Source organism: Salvelinus fontinalis, chromosome 3 (assembly GCF_029448725.1).
Source record: "Salvelinus fontinalis isolate EN_2023a chromosome 3, ASM2944872v1, whole genome shotgun sequence".
NCBI lineage: Eukaryota > Metazoa > Chordata > Actinopteri > Salmoniformes > Salmonidae > Salvelinus > Salvelinus fontinalis.
The window spans coordinates 19848895-19865438 of NC_074667.1; the positions used below are offsets into that span (position 1 = coordinate 19848895).

Here is a 16544-nt window from a genome sequence, read left to right on the forward strand (position 1 = left end):
CAGGGAATTTTTACTCTGATTAAATGTCAGGAATTGTGAAAAACTATTTGGCTAAGGTGTATGTAAACTTCCAACTTCAACTGTACATTTCCTCAAGGATTCCAAAGACCAAGTCAGCATAGCAAAGGTTGCATGAGGGAAGGAATTAATGAGTAAAAGAGTGACCATTTGTTTTAGCTGTTTGTGAATTAGTAGCCTGAAAGGGTATTTGTTTCACAGTTTGTTTCACTGAATGCCTAAACATAACACTGCATTATGAACAAATGATGGTTTGGAGCTCAGTAGCGGCCATCTTGTTTATTCCAACAGAAACCAGTCCAATGTGAGACGCATGCACACAGCACTGAGGCTGAATGGTGTCATCGTGAAGAAATCCTCAGAGGCCAAGCTGGTGCTCCTTAACATGCCCGGGCCGCCCAAAAACCGAGCGGGCGATGAGAACTGTATCCTTCTTTCGCTATCGCTCTCTCTCACTCTCAGGGAACTTCCAAGGGTGGTCGTGTTAGAACAGACAAACATTTATTATCGCAAGCACAGGGTCGGCTCTAGCCTTTTGGGGGCTCTAAGCAAGATTTGGTTAGGGGTCTCCCCACCTTGCGGCAAAAAAATGTAATGGCCCCCCATCTTGATGACAGAGAGAACATTTTTTATTTTAAAGTTCATTTCCTGCAATTTCCCAATTTTATAACAAATTGAATGCAATTCTACTCATTTTGCCTTGGGGTGGAGAGACATTTTTGCAGTTTTAAAGCTAATTTCCCAAATGTTGCACATTTTGCAATGACTTATGACATGTTTATATGATATCTGAGTGAGAATGACTAACAAAATCAATGGGGGGCAACTGGAGTTCAGGGCCCCTGGGCACGTGTCCTGTGTGCCGGTTTGGTATTTGGCCAATTTTAGATTGCTGGGTACCAATCAAAAAATGTACGTGGCTAATTATAAACTAATTGAGAGACTGACAAAACAAGAGAAAAACTGCTGATGCACAACCACATTATTCTTGGTGTAAGTTAGGTTTAGAGTTTAGGTGAGGGTTAGGGTGAATGGTGGAAATCGGAGTGGTTATTAGAGAGTGTCTGAAGTTGGACTTGGCGTCCATTTTCACACTGTATGGAGTTATTTGTATTTGTATTTATTATGGACCCCCATTAGCCACTGCCAAGGCAGCATCTACTCTTCCTGGGGTCCAACAAAAATTAATACAGTCATATACGTTATAGTACAATTTGTAAACATTAAAATATATTTTACAACAGATTTCACACATTAAGTGTGTGCCCTCCGGCCACTATACTCCAACACACACTCCAGGTGTAGTGTGTATGTTATGTGTGTTTGTATGTGTGTGTTTCAGTGGAGGCTGGTGACTTGAAACATTGACGAGGATGGGAGACCCACAGTATAGGCACGGAATGAACAGAGACAGTTAGGCAAAAGAGCTAAGAATAAAGTTAGTCCAAGCAAGGAGTAAAATCATTGATGTGTAATAATGTGATTGTGTTTGTGTGTGTGATTGACGCTACATACAGTAATCAGAGAAAATTGATAGGGGTGCTCACAGTGCTTGGAGAGGAAACATTCAATGTGCCAGTGGATGAGCGGGGCCATGAGACATGTCAGAAGGTAGGTGTAGCTGGTGCATGAAGTCAGGCGCAGGAGAGCAGAATGAGTGAGCAACGTACTTTACTCAAAATAAAGGCACAAGGTAAACATACACTTGACCAACAATAAACGGTAATCAATTACGCACGGGTGTAAACAGCACCCGTCGAAAACCAGCCATAACGTACCGAATGAACATAGAAACAATCACGCACAAAAACATGGGGGAAACGGAGGGTTAAATACATGAACATGTAATTGGGGAATGAAACCAGGTGTGTAAACAAAGACAAAACAAATGGAAAATGAAAGGTGGATCGGCAATGGCTAAAAGACCAGTGACGTCGACCGCCGAACGCCGCCCGAACAAGGAGATGGACCGACTTCGGCGGAAGTCGTGACACTTCAGTTCAAGTCAGGAGAGAGTTGACAATGGTAGTGGAGTGGTCATCACCTCTTAATCAGGGAACAGGATAGCAGATACTTTCCATTACAGCTGCACCATCGTAGGTTTGGGCAACGAGTTTCTCTATGAAGTTGACACATTAAAGTAGCCCAAGAAACGTTCCTGAATACATCCCTGATCATCCACATACCTGACAATAACTGACCATTTTTCCCCCCTGAGGTCCAGAGTTTTACCTTATCGTTAACCTAACCAGAAAAACTCTGGATCCTATAAGGTATGACAGTGATTAATCACGTATAAAAAAGTTGTATATGGACTATGATGGGACTAGGGCTGTGCCAGCCGGTTATTTTCAAGCATATAACTGTCGGTCTCGTGGTAATTGCCCGTCAATTAACATAAACACATTTAGCATCTCTTGTCTACCACACTCTTGGCCTTTGGAACATCTACATTTAAAAAAAAAAATGTAATAAATCCATATAATATAGCCTACACCTTCACAATAAATCTATTATTTATTTTTGACAGGTCTAAAGAATCATGATATGAAGGAAATGTAGTCCATTTCACAAGAACAGAATAGCATAATCTGAGTTGTCCTTATGTTAGGTCCTGATCTGGCTATGCCATATGGCTGTGGGCTACACTAGTTCATTTAGCAGACAAGATTTGGTTAGAATTCCATGGCATTATTTTATATAATTTTATAGTATGAAGAATCCAATTAAACAAAGCTGAATAAAATAGAAAGGATATTTTCTCCAAATGATTTGAGTGAGTGTGCACATGCAGCTATTCTGTGTTGAGGGGTTACCAAAGAAATAGGTACTTCTATATACTTAATTTAGAGGTATTATGGTAACTTTAGGGGTTCTACTAGGTTGGGCTATATGTTAAAATGTTTAATACATTGGAAGGCTGCATGATGCGACTCTAATGATGATTTGATTTGTAGGCTGTACACACTTCAACAGTCTCTCATTCACAATTTGACAAGCACTTGATAATGCCTCAAATTTCCCGGCGACATCCCCTTTGTGTGGCTGTAACGCACCCTAAAAAATCCCTGCCTTTTATGGCCAGTGGCCGTGCTCTGAAGCGCCTCTTACTCACATGGCTCTCCATCACGTGATCGGGTCTTTCTCAGGCTACAAGTAAAGACAGACACTTTGGGGACGCAACTGCATTCGTCCTTATCTAATTCCGAGGTGCATATTGAAGATATTGAAAGAACCTTCCACCTTAACTTTTCGTCAGCCAACAACATGATTGGGCCAAACGAACAGCAAAATAACTAGCCTATGTCAATCTACTATCCCCCATAGTACAAAAGTTGACCTATTCTAATCTGTGTGAGAAGTAAATATTCCAACATAGTATGGGACAGTTGTGGGATGCGATAGATCCCAAATTAATACATCCACTAGCATCCCCCCCAAAAATATTTACTTACGCAATGAGGCTGACGCAACCGATTAGAATGTTTAGCTTAAAATGTGATAAACTATTGGGCTATTTCTTCATAAATGCAGCAGTGCGCACACGGCAGTAGGCTATAAGCGCGAATGTTCCATTAGAGGGAAAACATCATTATCGAAAGTGACCGCAAATGCGATTATGCATGTAAAACTTTTATTATAAAAGTGCATTTTTCATGAGTTTTTTAAAACCATATGACCTGATTAGGAAAAACTGGTCCCATTTTTCCTAATCAGGTCACATGGTTTTAAAAAACTCCCGAAAAAAACTCCTGAAAACCCTGTCCAGCTGCAGCCACCTTATACTTGTAGATATTCATTATATTTAGACTAGATTAAGAGGGGGATTTCATCTACCCGGACACAGAGACAACAACTGATAGACAATATACGTAACTCACAGGGCTGAGCTTGCTTTATGCATGTTTGCTTCATGCAGGCCTATGCAATTGTAGGCCTAATAAAACATGAACTCTGTTATCCATATTATGTTCATTGATTAATTCCAGTTAATAATTTTGGATTGGCAGCCTAGCAGCCCAAGTTTGAATATAAACCATATTTGATCACATTTACATTTTCTCCAGATACACAAAGGGACTATAAATACTTAACGTTATCAAAAACTACTCTCTTTAATCTCGCTTTTAATGGCTGATGCGATGGAAGCTATCAAATCATTATTTCTTAATTTCGACATCCCAGAAAAGACGTCCCGTATGTTCATCAAGTAAAACATCGTAATGTGCAATTACCTCTGCAAATTTCTTGTGGTTGGCCTTAATAGCGGAACTTTCCCTTTTGTGTCCTCTAAAAGCCAATTCTTGCATGCCCAAAAATGCAGTGTTGTCGATAAGATGGATATGTGTGCAACAAAAGTTCAACACTCACCTACAGCTACCATTTCTGTCAGGCTATGCATACAGTATGACCCATACGTTCGATAAATCCAACATATGCACCACACAGATCCCACTGCAACTGCCGCTGCAACGCAATGCTGCAAGGCAAACGCAGCGTTCCATTGGACATGAATGTACTTCTGGTGTTCCAATATGCTGTTGGTGTGATCGAGGCGCTACTTTCTCATTGTGTTGCGCAGTTTAAGTACGCAGAACTTCGTCCACATGATCAATGTGTTTTTTTCCCAGAAGCTTGAATCTGATGCAGGCATTTATATGCTCTGTGCTTTTGTTATGCCTTTTAGCTGAACAATCAATGTTCTTCAGGTCACTGTACCCTATGTAAGGTGGTGAGGCCAACGAGCCTTCTAGGAAAACGGAAGCTAGCTGTCCTCCGGTTACACCATAGTGCTACCCCAGAGAGTGCTGTTGAAGTTACTACAGACCTGATTTGCAAAACAGTGTTTTTTTATCAATTATTTGGTGACATATTTTTAGGATAATTTTTTTTCATTTTTCATTATTTTTATTTTTATGAAATTTCATTGAGAAAGATGGTCCTCCCCTCCCTCCTCAGAGGGTTGTTTGTACCTGTGTGTGTGAATCTTCACAGTCCGAGTTGTTCCATAAGGTGTGTTTTTATGTTATTTCAATCTGATTTTACTGCTTGCATGAGTTACTTGATGTGGAATAGAGTTCCATGTAGCCATGGCTCTATGTAGTATTGTGCGCCTCCTATACTCGGTTCTGGACTTGCGGGCGGTGAAGAGACCTCTGGTAGCATGTCTTATGGGATATGCATGGGTGTCTGAGCTGTGTTCTAGTAGTTTAAACAGACAGCTTGGTGCATTCAACATGTCAATACTTCTTACAAAAACAAGAAGTGATGAAGTCAATCTCTCCTCTACATTGAGCCATAAGAGATTGACATGCATATGATTAATGTTAGCTTTAAGTTTACATTTAAGGACCAGCTGTGCTGCCGTGCTTCTGGGCCAGTTGTAATTTTCTGAATTCCCTCTTTGTTGCACCTGACCACTTGACTGAGCAGTAGTCCAGGTGTGACAAAACTCGGGCCCGTAGGACCTGCCTTGTTTATATTGTTGTTAAGAAGGCAGAGTAACGCTTTATTATGGACAGACCTTTCCCCATCATAGCTACTGTTGCATCAATATGTTTTGACCATAACAGTTTACAATCCAGGGTTACTCCAAGCAGAGTAGTCTCATCAACTCAATTTCCACATTATTCATTACAATAATTAGTTGAGATTTATGGTTCAGTTAATGATTTGTCCCAAATACAATCCATTTAGATTTAGAAATATTTAGGACTAACTTATTTCTTGCCACTCATTCTGACACTGACTGCAGCTGTTTGTTAAGTATTGCAGTGATTTCACTCAATGTAGTAGCTGGCATGTATAGTATTGAGTCATCCAGATACATAGCTTTACTCAGAGCCAGTGTCAGGTCATTACATTAGAAAAGATTGAAAAAAGTAAGGGGCCTAGACAGCTGCCCTGGGAAATGCCTGATTCTACCTGGATAATGTTGTTGAGGCTACCATTAAATAACACTGTGTTCTGTTAGACAGGGAACTCTCAATCCACAGTAAATGTTTTCAAATGTATAAAATGTTTTAAACAGAAATACCTTATTTAGAGAATTCAGGCCATTTGCTATGAAACTCGAAATTGAGCTCAGGTACATCCTGTTTCCATTGATCATACTTGAGATGTTTCTACAACTTGATTAGAGTCCACTTGTGATATATTGATTGGACATGATTTGGAAAGGCTGTCTATATAAGGTCCCACAGTTGACAGTGCATGTCATAGAAAAAACCAAGCCATGAGGTCGAAGGAATTGTCTGTAGAGCTCTGAGCCAGGATTGTGTTGAGGCACAGATCTGAGGAAGGGTACCAAAAAATGTCTGCAGCATTGAAGGTCCCCAAGAACACAGTGGCCTCCATCATTCTTAAATGGAAGTAGTTTGGAACCACCAAGGCTCATCCTAGAGCTGGCCGCCCGGCCAAACTGTGCTATCGGGGGAGAAGGACCAAGAACCTGATGGTCACCCTAACAGAGCTTCAGAGTTCTTCTGTGGAGATGGGAGAAACTTCCAGAAGAACAACCATCTCTGCAGCACTCCACCAATCAGGCCTTTATGGTAGAGTGGTCAGACAGAAGCCACTCCTCAGTAAAAAGCACATGACACCCCTCTTGGAGTTTGCCAAAATGCTCATAAAGGACTCAGACCATGAGAAACAAGATTCTCTGGTCTGATGAAACCAATATTGACATCTTTGGCCTGAATGCCAAGCGTCACGTCTGGAGGAAACCCGGCACCATCCCTACGGTGAAGCATGGTGGTGGCAGCATCATGCTGTGGGGATGTTTTTCAGCGACAGGGACTGTGAGACTAGTCAGGATTGAGGCAAAGATGAACGGAGCAAAGTACAGAAAGATCCTTGAAGAAAATCTGCTCCAAAGTACTTGGGACCTCAGACTGGGGAGAAGGTTCACCCTCCGACAGGACAGCAACCCTAAGCATACAGCCAAGGCAACGCAGGAGTGGCTTCGTGACACGTCTCTGAATGTCCTTGAGTAGCCCAGACTTGAACCCAATCAAACATCTTTGGAGAGACCTGAAAATAGCTTTGCAGCGATGCTCAAAATGCAACCAGACAGAGCTTAAGAGGATCTGTAAAAAAATAATTGAACTCCTCAAATACAGGTGTGCCAAGCTTGTAGAGTTATACCAAGAAGATTCTAGGCTGTAATTGCTGCCAAAGGTGCTTCAGCAAAGTACTGAGTAAAGGGTCTGAATACTTATGTAAATGTGATATTTCAGGGTTTTTATATATACATTTGCAAGCATTTCAAAAAACTGCTTTTGCTTTGTCATTATGGGGTATTTTGTGTAGAATTATGAGATTTAAAAAAAATCTCTTTTAGAAAAAGGCTGTAGCGTAACTAAATGTGAAAAAAGTCAAGGGGTCTGAATACTTTCTGAATGCATTGTATACTTTTTTTGTCAGCAGAATACTATGATGGATAATGTCAAAAGCCTCACTGAAGTCTAACAAAACAGCTCTCACAATATTTATTATCAACTTCTTTCAGTCGTTTATGTAAGTGCGATGCATGTTGAATGCCCTGCCCTATAAAATAGCATTGTTTCTGGTCAAACATAATTTTCTACTAAGGGTTGGTAACAGGCTGATTGGTCAGCTATTTGAGCCAGTAAAGGGTGCTTTATTATTCTTGGGTAACGGAATGACTTCTTGCTTCCCAGGCTTAGATTGAAGAGATGGCAATTAGGAGCAATATCCGGCCTCCCGAGTAGCACAGTGGTCTAAGGCACTACATAGAAGTTGCTAGCTGTGCCACTAGAAATCCTGGTTAGATTCCAGGCACTGTCACAGCCGGCCGCGACCGGGAGACTCATGGGGCGACGTACAATTGGCCCAGCGTCGTACGGGTTAGGGGAGGGTTTGGCTGGCAGGGATGTCCTTGTCTCATCACGCTCTAGAGACTCCTGTGGCGGGACAGGCGCATGCATGCTGACACGGCGCCAGGTGTATTGTGTTTCATCCGACACATTGGTGTGGCTGGCTTCTGGGTTAAGTGGGCATTGTGGTTGGGTCGTGTTTCGGAGGACACATGGCTCTTGACCAGTCTAGAGTGCCCCTATAATCCCATCCTCCCGAGTTGTAGGTCCAGTGGCCTGGGACGTAGATGTGGAGATCCGCCAGGCTTCAGAGAGGGAGCCCGCACTCCTGAACTGTCCTCCTGAGCGCATCTATGTTCCCACAAGGATAAGGGATCAGCTGCTGACCTGGGCACACACAGCTGTCGTCACTGGACATCCAGGTATTTCTCGCACTATCCACTCCATCACTGAGAAGTACTGGTGGCCCACCTTGGCGCAGGATGTAACTCGTTATGTCAACTCCTGTTCCGTATGTGCCCAACCAAGTCCCCCTGGAATGCACCAGCGGGAAAGCTCTTGCCGCTTCCCGTGCCTCAGCGACCCTGGTCTCATCTATCCATCGACTTTGTAACTGATCTCCGCTCTGACGGTTTCACCATCATTCTGGTAGTAGTGGATAGATTTTCTAAGTCATGACGTTTAATCCCTCTTCCTGGTCCCCCCACTGCTCTCCAGCTCGCTGAGGCACTCTTACAGTAGGTCTTCCGGCATTATGGCCTTCCGGAGGACATCGTTTCCAACCGTGGCCCCCAATTCACATCACGAGTATGGAGGGCCTTCATGGAGAAGCTCTGGGTCACGGTCAGCCTCACTTCCGGGTTACCATGGAGAGGATGAACCAGGAGCTGGGGAGGTTCCTGAGGAGTCACTCTCAGGACCAATAGGGTGCGTGGGAATGAGTCTTTCCATGGGCAGAGTACGCCCAGAACTCGCTGCGTCTCTCTTCCACTGGGTTGATCCCCTTCCAGTGTGTTCTGGGTTTTCAGCCGGCCCTGGCCTCCAAACTGAAGCTCCTGCAATTCATCAGTGGTTCCGCACGCGCAGAAGTGTGGAGTGATGCGCATGTTAGACTCCAGCGTGCCGTCCATCGTCAAAAGGAACAGGCAGACCGCCACCACAGTGAGACCCCTGTGTTCCACCCTGGGGATCGCATCTGGCTCTCTACCAGCAACATCCCACTCCACCTGCCCTGCAAGAAACTGAGCCCCCGGTTTGTGGGGCCGTTCAAGGTTCTCCGTAGGGTCAATGAGGTGACGTATAGGATAGAGTTGCCTAGTCACTATCGTATCTCATCCTCATTTCATGTCTCCCTTCTCTCAGGCCGGTGGTTCCTGGTCCCCTAGCTGATGTTGTCCCCCACGACACCCGACCACCTCCCCTGGATGTCGAGGGGAGTCCGGCGTATGCTGTCAGATCCGTACTGGACTCACTGCGTCGTGGGGGTCAACTCCAGTATCTGGTGGACTGGGAGGGGTATGGCCTAGAGGAGCGGTGTTGGGTTCCGTTGGAGGACATTCTGGATCCCAACATCCATGCTTTCCACTTCCTCGGGGTCGCCACCCTGGTCGGCGTCATCCTGCGGCAGGAGCCGCACATCAGAGGAGGGGTACTGTCACGTCTGCTCCTCCCCTCCGGCGCGCAATGTCGCCAGAATACTAACCACCGGTCCTGGGATTCATCATTACGCACACCTGGCATCCTTCATTACGCACACCTGCAGATCATCATGATTCACACCTAGACTCCATTACCTTCCTCATTACCTACCCTTTATATGTCCCACCCTTATGTTCATTCCTTAGTCAGTATTGTTTCCCTGTTTTCATGCTATCTCGCCACTGTTAAGCTGTCTTGTTTCATGTTTGTTGTTTTATTAAACATTCTCTTTCTCATCAGGTCTATGAGTCCCTTCTCCTTCCCTCGCATGTTTGGGGTGCCGTCAGTGCACACAGAAGCCAGATTTGACAAGTTAATATTATTATCAGCAAAAAATAGGGCTTTCAGAGTATCCTCTCCTTGTGTTTGTCCTTGAAGGGGCAGTAAACATAAGTTCCTCTCTGAATGACTCGTTTTTGAGGTAAGCGGACCCAAACACATAATTTTCTCTGCAACAGTGCTAGATCTGTCCATTTGTTGTTGTCCTTTGAGCTGTCCTTTAAGTTGCGCTATTTTGTTGTTTCTGAGGTTGCTTTGTGGTGGATATGTTTTTTCAAAGTGGGCATGGTGTGACTGGAAATGTCGCTCTCAATTTGCTCGTTTAAAACAATTGACTGCCTTCTGGCAAATAAGACAAAGTGAGCTAGTCCCATCAAGTACAAAAAAAAACTTGCCTGTCCATTTCTCTTGGAACTTTCTGTGTTCTTCTTGAATCGACCGTATCCTTCTCTTCGCCACCAGAGCCAATTTAGCCACGCTAGCTATGTTAGCTATCTGCATTTCCCCACCACCATCTTCCTGATTTTCCTGGTTCTCCGGTGGTTGCTCGTTCACAGCTTGTTCTCCAGCTCTTCCCCTACATTTTCATTGTCAATAGATTTACGTTTCTTTTTTACAATAAAACGATCCATGTCGACCAGACTGCAAAAATAGCTAGTAGCAAACTGATATGTGTCGGTCGCTGTAACTGAGCAGTTGCATTCTATTTCGGCCTTTCTCTTCAACAGCTGCACTATACTGCCATCTATCTGCCGTCCAGTGAACAATACACATATTCAATGAAGTGATTCAGGCCTGCATTAAAAACATTGAATTGAAATTGTATCATTGTTATGTATTATGGAAGGAAAATAGGAAAATCACTGTGAGACGCAAATTAAGAGCTCGGCCTGCGGGCTGCACAGTGAGTACCACTGATCTAGTATAATGATTAGCCTCATACACATTGTCTATTGGTATCGTTTATAAAATTGAGAACATATAAACAGTATGTGAGTTAAGCTATTCTCTGCTTCAGATGCACAATGTCAAGGATGAATTGCAAATGCCCATATGGCTAATCGCAGGGTTTCCCAAACTCGGTCCTCGGGACTCCAAGGGGTGCACGTTTTGGTTTTTAACCTAGCACTACACATCTGATCTGATTCAAATAATAATCTAATCATCAAGCTTCAAATAATTTTAATCAGCTGTGTAGTGTTAGGGAGAAAAATAAACGTGCACTCCTTTTGGTCCGGAGGACTGAGTTTGGGAAACGCTGGGCTAATGCCATCATACTGTAGTCCAGTGGTTCCCAACTCCGTTCCTCAAGTCTCCCCAACAGTACAGAGTTTTATTGTTATCCCAGAAAAGCACACCTGATTCAACTTGTCAACTAATCATCAGGCCCTCAATGAGTTGAGTCAGCTATGTTTGTCTGGGGCTGCAACAAAAATGTGCTGTGGGGGGTACTCAATGACTGGAGTTGGGAACCACTGCTGTAGGCGTATGGCTGCATTGGCGTTGCATGCCGTTATCAGCTGCAAAATGGGTTCACATGGCTGATATCCTGATAAAAGAGTGACAATCAAATAAAACTAATTGGAGAGCTTACAACTGAACAAAAATGTAGGTAATGTTCATTTAAGAAAAATAACAGACAAATTAGAGCTAGATTCCCTTACCCTCTTTTATTGCAGGATTGTGAGATGTGATTTTAATCAAAATTGACACAATTTCACCTTGAAAAATAGTTTACAATTAAAATAAGTAAACACTTCAGAATCAACACAATTTTATATCATTTCAAAGTGAACAAGTAGTCTAACTCATATCTGAAGGTTAGACATCTTAGTTACAAGTGGGCTATTACTAAAACATAATTTAATTTGAACAAAAAAAGGTTAACCTCACTCTACTGATCCCTGATCTACTGGGTGAGCAGACTTCTGTTCCAGCCAAGCAATAGCACACTTGATTATCAACTAATTAGGTTTGATAAATTCAATCAGGTGTGCTAGTGCTGGGCTGGAACAGAAGACTGCACACCCAGCTGGGTTGGCCTGCTCCAGTTGTAATAGGTTTATACAGTACATTGACTTTTAAACTGTATTTTTGTTTACAAAATGTGCTAACATAGGTACACATAATTCTTGGTATACAAGGATTTACCCTTATTCTCTTGCGACATTCATTGGGACCTCATCTGCAGACAGGGTTACACAGCTCTGTATCTGAGGGCAGAAAAACATCAAAGTAAAAAGGCAGCATTATTCTCAAATTAGACAGCATTGAATATTATGTTACTATATATCTCTGTCCTCAGTTTATCTCGCTAAGGACTGGAACTAGAGAATCTTTTAGTAATATCTTCCCACAAAGGTACCTGCCATATCCAGAGTAGCCTACTCTCCATTCCGACAGCTGGAACTGCTAGCTAATCCTTTCACCCTCTTCCATGGCTGTTACTGTAGCAAGCTAGCTACAAATGCATTTCAAGTTATAACAATAAATACATTATATCAAGATAGGTAGCTAACTAGCTAATATGAAGTTAGCTAACTGGTGATATTTAATTCACTTGGCTAGCTATACAGTATGTAAAGTTAGTTAGCTACTGTAGCTAGCTAGCTAGCAAACATTATGTTAGCAGCTCATTTGAGTTAGCCTGCACACAAATTTCCTATAGCTATCATTTTCAAAATATATGTTTTTACTTGAATAGGTTCTCCCACTGCCTCTGTTTTCTGGATCCTTCGAAAAAAATTAAATAATGGGCAATCTGGAAGCAAAATGTGGACAATTGGAGGACTTTCCCCAGACTGACTGATCTTCCAACATGAAGCCTTGTGCGGTTGCTAGGGGATTTGTGATGCAACTGCAAGCCCTCTATACCTCTCTGTTGATATCACATACATTATCAAGCATTTCACACATATTATCCAGATACTGACTGTTAGCACTTGGTGGTCTATAGCAGCTTCCTACAAGAATGAGCTTTATGTGGGGCAGATGAACCTGTATCCATATTACTTCAACAGTATTTGACATGAGATCCTCTCTACGCTTAACTGGAATATAAACCACAACACCACCCCCCGTTAGCATTTCTGTTTGCATGTTATAACTATGTATTCCTACCACTATACCATCAAAGGTATTATCTAAGTGAGTTTCAGAGATCAGTATATGAATGTCGTCTGTTACTAGCAAGTTGTCGATTTCATGGACCTTGTTTCTTAGGCTACATACAGGATGTTAATGTCGGCTATTTTTAGAATTTTGCTGTGATGCTTGATTGTTTTACTGAGCAGCTTATCAGAAGTAGATATGAAAGTGATATTTATATTTGAGCTGATAGTGCAGGGTGAGCTGCACACAGTGAACGTCCTACTAGGGCACACTGCCTCAGTGATAATAGTTTAACTCTGGTTCATAGACATATGATTACTGCATACAATAGCTATAGGATTGACAGAGGCATTCGGGGACTTAGAGGGACATAAATTAGGTTACTTATATTATGACTTCCAACGCTCATGGGACAATGTACATTTGCTGCAGCACTACGACAACTCAGAGACACAATGGTAGGGATTATCTGAGCAGGGCTTGGTTCATTGATAAGTCATTGTCCAGGAGCCAAGATGATTTGGATGGACTCGGTCATTCCTGTAAAGCGTCTTCTGTTTCCAGAAGGTGACAAAGTTATCTCTAAAAGTTATGCCAATGTAAGGGGCTTAATACAGGTGTATTCCAGCCACTAGGGGGTACTCAGGTGAAGCCCATGGGAAATAAAGAAATATAGTTTAAGTGAATTGGGGAGAGGAAGAAAGATGAACAAAAAGTGCTGTAAACTGCTGTTACATGTCCTGATATGATTAAAGTCAAGTAAACAGTACCTTTCGTGGTGTAGTTTATATTATAAGCTCGTAGAAAGGGTAACACCAACAAAGCTACAGTAATCTTTTAGCCAGGTGTGTAATGCCAGTAGCCTGCTGAATCTTTCACAGCCGCGGTCCAACGATGGTACCTGGCCTGAAATAATTGGCTGCTTTTTTAGAAACTTTCTAAGCTAGAATCAGTTTAAAAAACAATCAATTTTCAGCAGTTCCGAGCTAGCCCTACTAATGTTGTTTGACCCCACATGGACTACAACAGCATCAGCCCCCTGGCTTCCACAGCATTTTTCTGTAGGATCTGTAAATGAACATACTATAGCTTTACTCATGTTAACACTCCCATGGAGTTTACAGAATAGAGTATGTCTTAAGTCATCTTCGCACAGCTTATCTGCCCATAGAAGCTGTGTCGATACAAATAAGTATCTGACTTTTTTTCGTTTTTTCGTTTTCGTTTTCTTTTTTGTGTCCACCACACTGGGGTAGTGGGCTGAAGAGGGGGTGTTCTGGGAGAGGGGTGCAGGGTAGTCTTGTGGAACATGAACCTTACCTCCCACTTCCCCAATGTGGGATGATTATTTCTAACGACTGTCGATGGTATTATATGCCTATGATTAAATTAAGAAAGAAAAAAGAGACGGAACCTTGCAAAAAAAAAATACATTAAAAAACTATTTATAATAAAGAGAGAAATGATTATAAAAAATTGTTGGAGGTGGGTAAAACATTTTAATAAAATAAATATTAAAACAAGTCAGTATCTGGCTACTAATAAAAGTAAGCATAACGCTACAGAGGTGCACCAGTTAGTTGTTTTCCTTAACTTTTGCGCCCTCTCAGACATGGAGTTCCTGGAGGTCCTGACTGAAGGTCTCAACAGGGTTCTCCTGGTTCGCGGTGGCGGTCGTGAGGTCATCACCATCTACTCTTGAGAGAGCAGCCCCCCCCCCCCCCCCCAAGTCCCTGATCCCCCCCCCCCCCCCCCCTTCCATTTTTTTCTGTCAGACACTCCCCTCACACCCAAGCAATACCCCATCTCACCTTGCGTCTCTTCACGCTATCTTCTGTTTGCCTTAAAACACACTCTCACACACACAATCTATTCAGACTAGTAGGATGCTATTTAGATTACCTCACACACTTTAGAGCCTTTTCCGGTTCTCTAAGATGTCAGAGGTAGCCTCTTTTAGCTTCATATCCAGACCACATATCATCTAGAGCAGATGGCTCAGAGACTTCACCTCCCCCTGTCCGTGGCCCAAATAACCTACAAAGGAAAGGTTTAGTCCAATTCACCCAGCAAGATTATCAATCAGTACTCTGAAATGAAATAGCGTGAAATACTGCCCTCTGCTGATTGCAGGTAGCCATCACAGTCCAGTTCCACACCCTTTGTGCTATTCATAGCTGCCTATTGGTCAGTCCACTGGTCACTTGGTTATGGAGTCAAGGATACAGAGGGTTAGGTGAGCTGGGTTGTTCAGTGTGATGTGTGTGTCTGCGTGTGTTGAAGGCTGCGTTTGCACAGGTAGCCCAATTATGATGTTTTCTTCAGTAATTGGTCTTTTGACCAAATCAGATAAGCTCTGAAAAAGATCTGATGTGATTGGTCAGAAGACGAATTATTGGAAAAAATATCAGAATTAGGATACCTGTGTAGACGCAGCTTAAGTGTCTCATTCATCCGATTGTGGTTTGTTTTTATGAGGGGATGTTTTAGAGTGCCATCAATTTGGAGTCACCTACCTATCAACATGGAGTAGCATACCGCAAGACTGAACAGTGGTCAGTGGAGAACTGAGGATGTTGACGTTGTGTAGCTAGTCGTGTATATGACCCTGCGAAACCACAGCGAAGAGAGAATACCAAAAGACTCCTGTGGGAAACCCTGTTCATTAAGTGCGGAGATAACCACCGTCGAGAAAGACTGCTACCCATGGTCATGGTTGGTGGTTTGAAGAGAACTTGGTCATTCTTTTAATCAGGGTAAGTTGTGAACGAAGGAACAAAGTTTGGAGGAAGATGGGAGAGAAACGAACAAGCCTCCGGGATGACATAGATCGTGCTCTATGAACTTTGACCTCATCTTGAGTACAACATGTCGTCCTCAGGTCGCTGTACTTTGTTTTTGCTCTCGCACTGTCATCATATTTATACTTCTCCCTTTTCCCCCTTTCTAAGTGTCTATGTGTCCCGTCTAGATCCAGCCACTGTTAGTGCCAAAAACAACAAGGCTAGCTTGATTTAAGATATTGATACGTTGTTATTAAACTGTGAGGAGCGTTCTTAGCGGAAAAGTCGTCTGACAGAAAAGCAGGGGATCTATCTCAATGTTCTTTCCTTGATTCCTACTATCCCCTTTGCTCGCCTCCTTGGACAGAGGAGAGACAAAGAATCGAGGAAAGACAATTGAAAAAGAGCCCCTGCTCTTATGTCAGACGACCTTTCCACTAAGAACGAGAAACTAAAAAGAGCCAGGGAAAGATTATGAGCAGAGAATGAGAAAGAAAAACGAGGAAGAGACAGGAATAGATTATGAGCAGTGAGTTCATCATTGTCAGACACCCACACCCCTTGACCCCTGTGTGGATCACTGTAAATAGTGTAAAAGATCTGACACGTTGTTAATTATGAGTGTAGTATGTTTGTGACTTACTAAAAAGCTTCTAGTCGAGAAAATGTTCCTTCTCTCAAAGGGTCGGCTTAAAACTGCTTTTGGATGGCTTAGGCTCCTATCACTATGGTAACTGTCACTGTTTCCCTGACGAGTACTGCACCTGCACTGTCCCCCACTGTGCAACAGGTGATTTAATGAATTTACCAGTTCATT

At 42.8% G+C, this 16544-nt stretch overlaps 1 protein-coding gene across 5 annotated transcripts in view; it reads left to right on the forward strand.

The window, feature by feature from the left end:
• Positions 1-14682, forward strand: part of LOC129840644 (solute carrier family 12 member 5-like) — a 289015-nt gene extending 274333 nt beyond the window's left edge. For all 5 annotated transcript variants that reach the window (XM_055908662.1, XM_055908671.1, XM_055908680.1 and 2 more), the window contains 2 exons: positions 310-443; positions 14555-14682. In XM_055908662.1, the coding sequence (XP_055764637.1) occupies positions 310-443; positions 14555-14646 (226 nt within the window). In that variant the 3' untranslated portion in view covers positions 14647-14682. The remainder of the gene's footprint in view (positions 1-309; positions 444-14554) is intronic.
• The last annotated feature ends 1862 nt before the right edge of the window (positions 14683-16544 follow it).